This window comes from Sinocyclocheilus rhinocerous, unplaced genomic scaffold, assembly GCF_001515625.1.
Source record: "Sinocyclocheilus rhinocerous isolate Xijiao unplaced genomic scaffold, SAMN03320098_v1.1 scaffold419, whole genome shotgun sequence".
Classification (NCBI taxonomy): domain Eukaryota; kingdom Metazoa; phylum Chordata; class Actinopteri; order Cypriniformes; family Cyprinidae; genus Sinocyclocheilus; species Sinocyclocheilus rhinocerous.
Genome location: NW_015653519.1, coordinates 478229 through 485348, shown reverse-complemented (window position 1 = coordinate 485348; position 7120 = coordinate 478229). Strand labels below are relative to the sequence as shown.

The 7120-nt window shown below is 37.5% G+C and overlaps 1 protein-coding gene across 3 annotated transcripts in view; it reads left to right on the top strand.

The window, feature by feature from the left end:
* Window positions 1–2450: 2450 nt before the first annotated feature.
* The window catches only part of patl2 (PAT1 homolog 2), a 13106-nt gene continuing 8436 nt past the window's right edge, over window positions 2451–7120 (top strand). The window contains exons 1-13 of one of the 3 annotated variants that reach the window (XM_016522944.1): window positions 2451–2580; window positions 3483–3645; window positions 3901–4166; window positions 4267–4332; window positions 4416–4469; window positions 4549–4704; window positions 4842–4910; window positions 5023–5168; window positions 5335–5409; window positions 5493–5616; window positions 5830–5950; window positions 6033–6130; window positions 6224–6277. In XM_016522944.1, coding sequence (XP_016378430.1) covers window positions 2560–2580; window positions 3483–3645; window positions 3901–4166; window positions 4267–4332; window positions 4416–4469; window positions 4549–4704; window positions 4842–4910; window positions 5023–5168; window positions 5335–5409; window positions 5493–5616; window positions 5830–5950; window positions 6033–6130; window positions 6224–6277 — 1413 coding nt within the window. In that variant the 5' untranslated portion in view covers window positions 2451–2559. Of the gene's footprint in view, window positions 2627–3482; window positions 3646–3900; window positions 4167–4266; window positions 4333–4415; window positions 4470–4548; window positions 4705–4832; window positions 4911–5022; window positions 5169–5334; window positions 5410–5492; window positions 5617–5829; window positions 5951–6032; window positions 6131–6223; window positions 6278–7120 lie in introns of all 3 variants that reach the window. The other 2 variants (XM_016522942.1, XM_016522943.1) reach the window with 2 other exon arrangements.

Here is a 7120-nt window from a genome sequence, read left to right as displayed (position 1 = left end):
TCTCTTTGGATTTGAGACTTTAGTCTTTGCAACTTTACAGATCTTCTTTATGCACCAAGAGCTTGTAACACTCCAAAGAGAAAGGAACACTTGAAATCGCATCATATGACCCCTTTAATGCGTAATGACCTGTACAGAGCCCTGAAATTAGTTTAATGCAGCATTTATTAAAATTCAATAATTCAATTCAAATTATAATATTAAGCCAGGGTTAAGCGTAGAGTGATAACATAAATCATACATTCGCGGGTTTGTTTCATCTTCATTTACTGCGCGAAATTAACTTAAATGATTTTAGCAAATGGCTGCAATATAACAAAGAGTGAAAAATTTAAGGGGGTCTGAATACTTTCCGTACCCACTGTATATATATGAATAAATGTCATATTTTATGAACCATACATTGTGTTGAAGTCATTTTTATTTGGTGCTGAAGAAATGTACATCTGGGTACTCTGTAATCTTACATATTAATGGAAAGATTTAATCTTATTTAATCTTACATATGATGGTTGATGTGCTCAGATTATTAGCCTACTTAAACAATACATAAAAACAAGATGTATTTTTTATAATACTGATTAGGCGTCCATACAGATAATTTCCATGCTGCTTATACTTTAGTAGGTCACGAGTGTGCTGGATGATTACTGAACAGCGGGGTGATCATACGGAGTAAAGAGGTTAGGGCAACGTTATAATAACGTCATGGCAACGTTAGATTAACGTTAAAATAACGTTATGGGAACCAAAAACTAACGTTCCGGGAACATTCTGGGAACCAAAAATTGTTAGCTGGGTTTAAAGTAAGTTTCTGCACCCCTATTTCTTTAAGATTATTTTCCATTGTCTTGTATTTCCTACACTGGCTACATTTAACGTTACATGCACAATTTTTTGTTCAATCGGACTGAATTCATTCCGTGTTTAGTGTTTACATGAAGGCTAAAGAAAGTGATCGGGTTGATGTGCGTGTTTATATGACACAAATCGGAATTGATTTTTTTTTTTTACATGCGCACACTGCACAAATATAGAGTTTCTCACTGTTTGCACATAATAACCACTCTCCTACACGGTTTATTTATTTATTTTTAACAGCAGAATTAATATTTATTAATTTATGGATAAATTACGCTGTGCCGTGCTGCTCATATTTATCACAGTAAAAATGCCCCTCCCCGCGCCCAAAACGGGTTGCCTGTGGATGAGAATCCAAAACAAGGACTGGTGGGAGGTTGTCCTGCTCCACTTCACAGTTGCCGAGTGAAAGGAGAGTTTTATAATGACAGGACACGCATGTATACAGCACTTTATTCAAAAGGAAGAACCGCTCGTTCTGCGCGTCATACGTCAATACGCTATTTCTGCGTCATTGCACATGCGCAGTTCTTTCAGTTTCGGAGTTGAGTCCGATCGAGTGTTTACATGCACTCTCAATCGTATTAGAAAAGGAATAAACCACCCCCTTCGAAATCGAAATTTCATTCCGATCGAGCTCAGTCGGATCGATTAAGGTGTTAACATCCTTCCATCCGATTACAAATGGATTATTTGGTTGCATGTAAACGTAGCCTCTGTAGAATTACATGCTCCACTGATTGTTCTTCCTGACATTCGTCACACAGACCAGACTGGTGTTTCTCTACCATTTTTAAAGTCTTATTTAGAGCACAATGCCCCAGCCTTAACCTAGTCAACACAATTTCCTCTCTCCTGTTCCCAATTCCTACCCTCTTTGCTTTGATTTTTACTCTTGAATTTGGTATAGATCCCTTTCCCCTCTTTATTCCACATTTCTTGCCACATTTGGTTTATTTTTTCCCCAGATTATGCTTTTCACTTCTGCTTTACTGATTCTTATTTGCATTTCTATGTTTCTCTTCATCAATTCCCTTTTTGCACCTTATCTACTTTTTCATTCCCCTCCACTCTGTATGCGCTGGAACCCATAAACATTTTACTTGGCCTCCCTGATTTGTTATTCTTGAAAATGAGTTAAGGGTCTCATATAGTATATCTTGTCAAATAGCTACAATGGGAGGCCATATCTGGTTATTAGGGAAGACGTGTCCCATAATGCAGTTGCAGTGTTGCCATGTTTTGAGTTTTTTTTTTTTTTTTACAACGACCATGGTCTGAAAAAACAAGACCAAAATAAACAACCCGGTCAGAAAAATAAGCGACCCCTTTTGGGTGGTGGGGCATATGCACAGCATGCAAGTCTGCATAAGGTACGCCTTTAAAAGGGATTTTGTTCCGCCAAAACATTGAACTTATTTCGTAAACCATTATACTCCCATTCACAAAATACCCCATGTTATTCAATTGCCAAAATGACCATACACAACTGTATTTTGGAAATAAGCCCAAAATAAATGGACTTGGCAACTATGGTAGTTACGTAAAGTTGCGTAAAGCACCGCCTCCAAACACGCAGGTGTGTTCATTTCCAAACACTGATAAGCACGTGGAACAGAACTGGTAATTGTAGACGTACAGCGAGTGTGGAAGCTTAACGCAGTATTTCACAAAATACTGAAATACTAGCATATTTAAATGGATGATTCTGAACATCCCGTAAGTACATGAAGCAATAACACTGTGAATGGGGTGCACATTTTTGGTAAGGAAAGCCAATGCCACGCATATTGCCTGTTATACGTTTACGCATTCACACTTAATATTTTCGGTAGAACTTTACAATAAGGTCTTCTTAGTTAGCGTTGGTTAATGCATTTACTAACAATAACTAAAAGAAAAAAGCACAATACATCTGTTACCGTATTAATCTTTGTTATCGTTAGTTGATTAAAAATTTGGTGCTATAGTTCATGTTTGCTCAGATCCATTAAATAACATTAACATATACAACTTATATTTAATGACGTGTTAATGTTGTAACTAATTTGTTGATGATGAAATTAACTAGGTTTAATATATCCTTCAAACGTGTAGTTTGTTAAATGTAGTTAACTGATGTTACTTAAGTTTAAAGTGTCTTTTTTTTTTCTTTGTATGCAATTTAAGAAATACAATCCTGGTATTGGTTTTCAGCTTTATAGCTGACAAAAAAATTAGGTGTTCATGTGACGTTTCAGGTGCAAATTTATGTATTTCTAAGAGTGTATGTTTGTATGTGACGGGTTACAATTTGTTTTTACCCTTTGTCATCATTATAATTGTAATCTGTAGCCTTTGTGCAGTTTACTTAAATGCTCTATTTGTACTTAAATTTTATTTCTACATTACAAAACCAAATGTAATCATTAAATACTACAATATTATATGCACAGTAACTAAATAAGTGTAATAAGATAAATGTGGATTATTTTAATACTGATATTTAAATGTTTTAATATTTGTATGTTAAACAGTTTAATATATATCTTATAAGCGGTTTCTGGAGAATAGTAGGTCATGCTGTGTTAACACTGACTTTTTTGTTTTGTTATACATTTTATTTTGCTCTGTGTTTTCAGGAGAAAACCGGGGAATCTGTTCCTGATGCCAGTTGGCCAGAGAATGGGGATCAGTGGAGCGACAAAGGAGAAGAGGAGGAGGATGATGAATGTGGACTACTGCAGGAAATGGCTGAAGAGGATGAGGAGATTGATCTCTACAATGAGGAGACATTTGGCTTAGGTATTATATTATAAAATCCATGAGCTTACTGGAATTGGATGTCATGCACAAACTGTGACTGGATTGGAATCCAATATATAACGCATTTAAAATTGAGCTAAATAGCTGAAGCAGAAAGTTTCCTGTGTATTTCTTTTTTTCTGGGATGGGTATGGGAGATGAAAATGTGTTGTTAGATGGATTTTAATCCTTGAAGCATTTTCACTGCGGGTTTTTTTTTTAACTAACTCTTTATGCAAAAAAAATTTAACCCAGATGAAGCCACAAGTGGTGATAATCCAGCTGCTGACCCTATGGATCTCCTGCTGCTGTGTAGCGACAACTCCCCAACACCACAGTCTTCACCACCTCCACCTCCCATATCACCTTCCCCTCACAGTTCCCATTCACCCTCCAGACCGGGATCTCGCGTTTGGCCCCGCACTCCAACAGGCCGGTCTCAGAGAGGGAGAGCAGGTCGAGGGCAGCTGTTTGATGACCCAGCTGTGGTGAAGACTGTGGAAGGTCGACCGAGCCTAAAGGTTTACGTGCCTGATGTTTATTTCAGAAAAGTTGGTGGGAAATTAAATTAAATATTAACCAGCATTTTTGCACTGGGGTTTTTTTTTTTTCTCTCTCTAGAGTCTTGATAGTGCCATTGTGGATTGCAGCCTCAGCTCCTACTGGGAGGACCTCAATTCAAATACAGTGTGTAATCTTCAGTATTTAGCAATATCTAGCTTTTTTTGGTTTGACCTGGGATGTAATGTTTGCCACTGTTTTTCTCACAGTGGATGATAGCACCTCAAAAGTCCAGTAGGCCACCTGCGGCATCTATACTTCAGGTGCTCAAGCAAATCTCAGATGTGTATCTTGCAGCTATGCAATACAACTGTTGATCACTTTGATCTTTTTGCCAATTAGGACCAGGCAATCGTGGGAGTCATTGATAGATCAAGACATAGCAGGGTTCCACCTGTGTCTCCAAACTTTCTATCTCCTATGAGACCTTTTTCCACAAGCCGGGGCAGGAGAGGACCTCCTTTTGTTGGGTCCTTCAACCAGAGATGTCATTATCAGGTAGTGGGGTTTCTAATATATGGAGACTGTAAACATTTTACATTCTGTAAATATGTGGTGTTGGTCTATGCAAAGCTAGCTGTGTTTAAACACTAGAGTGTTAAATGTATCCATTCTTTCTTGATTGGGCACAAAAGAATCCCATGGTTCCTTGCTCTCCCTTTCGTCCCCAAAGACTCTTTTCACCCCAGCAACAATACAACCAGGTGACCCCCTTGTTAATACTACAACTGCTAATTTAGAAGGTTCTGTTCCTGAAAAAAGCCTTTTTGTTCCAGTGGCTTATGTTTGTTTTTGTTTTTTTTGTTATTTTTCCAGCCTGGAGGTTTTCTTTCACCTTCCCGTCCTCCTCTCTCTACACCAATGCCCCACACACCCAAACTCATGCATCTGCAGTTTGGGACCGACTCCCCCAGGCCTGCTCCATTCTATAGCCCATCCACCAACATAATGCAGGGCTTCAGGTTAGTGATCTACTTCATAAAGGAATAAGATTTACTATGCATGTTCCCCTTGTTACAAACCCTTCTATGAAACAAAGTGGGGGTTTTTTTTATAATCTCATAAAATAGACTTTACTAGTTACTGTTTGGTCTGTTCCGACAATAGTTTTCTTTTGTCAACTTTTAGAGCACCAGGTCCTGTTGCCCAGTTCCATCCCCAGCATAAGAGGCTTTTGAGTCAACGACAGCAGAGACCTCACAAGTGAGGGCAAAGAGCATTGCTTTTTTTTCCCCACTTGGAAATCTAAGGTTTATTTATCTGAATTTAGATGATGTAATTCACAGAAAGCCAGTGAGCTGGGACCCATATTCCCAAATCATGACCGATAAAGAGAAGGAATGGATAATCAGGTTGCAGATGATTCAGCTACAGAGTAAAAATCCACATCTGGATGACTACTATTACCAGGTCTGTATCAGTCCTGAACTGCTTAGCCATCCTTAGAAAGGTTTAACTGCTTTTTTTTTTTTTTTTTTTTCACAACATGATCCCAGTGGCTGTGTTTGCTTTAAATAGTACATTTTTATTTTTTTAATGTTTAAATGTATTTGATTTTTACAACTGTTTGAAAGATAAGACAAAGAGAAACTGTTGGATGTCAAGCGTAGTTAATCTCTGCAGGAGTACTATCAGAGGATAGAAGCCAAACTTGCTGAAGAGGAGTTTTTGGGTGACCGGTTAAAGAAGGAACCACCTAAACTCACAACCCCTTATGTTACCAAAGCACTCTCGTATATCCCAGGTGTGGTGCATTGAGCTAATTTAATACCCATTTTATAAAGTGACAGTATTAATAGTTGGCAATAATTCTTGCATTACTTCAGTTGTCCACATTGAAGGTTCGCTTGGGCAGGTTGCAGTGTCAACTTGTTTCTCTCCTAGACGAGCAATTGATGCTGTTCATGCAAACACATCTGATGAGGTGAGACTTTATTTCTTTGAGGCTGCAATAATTTGTGAACATTTTGGACTTAAAAAAAAAAAAAGAGACTTTTTTTTTTTTTTTTTGTGGCAGGAGCACAAAGACACTAGACAGCAAAGGTTGGAGGTGTTGAGCACTATTGAGAAGGTAGGGTAAACACTTTTTTTATTTATTTTTTTTATTTTATTTTTTTATATTTGAGTCCAGTCCAGTTTAGTGTTTTTTTTTTTTATTTTATCCTAAAGTTATTTTTGGATTGGGCTATACATTTGCACTCTTATGATGTCCTAACTAGAAATATTGTCATGCCAACCAACTTCCTTTCATTCCTTTACTGTAAGATGTCTGCAACCAAGAAGCACCTGAAAATGCCCTAGCACCAGGGCTGCAACTTTGCTGAAATCAAATAAAATATTTTACCACTCAATGAATGCTGATTTGAATTAGAATTAAGTATTCAGGATAGCCGCATATTTTGTGTTATTTTATTTGTTTCTGCAAACTCAAGGTTGCTTTACAGTGTATCAAGTAAACACGACAGCAGGCAGAGAATCAATACAGATACACGGAGCGTAGACAAAATGCATCACGTGAAACCGATTATAGTTAGGGATCAGAGAAACAAGAAAAAGATGGGTTAATGTGGGTTTTGAAATTGTAATAATAATAGAATTCCATAGTGTGGGGGCAGAGATACAAAAAGCCCTTCCACCAAATGGTGTTAGTTTTTTGCCATGAGACCAGCAACAGCCCAGAATCAGAGGAGTGCAAGTGTGCAAACTGGGGTGTTTTTTTATTTTTTATTATTGAAAGTGTAATTTGATCAATTACAAATCAAATACCATTACGTACAAAGTGTCTGTGTAATGAGTTCTTGTATTAATTTGCCAGGATTGTTTTATGGAGGCAGGGTGTCCGCGGGTCCTTAAAAAGTCTTAATGTCTTAAATAACGTTTTCCTAATATAAGGCCTTAAAAAGTCTTAAAATGT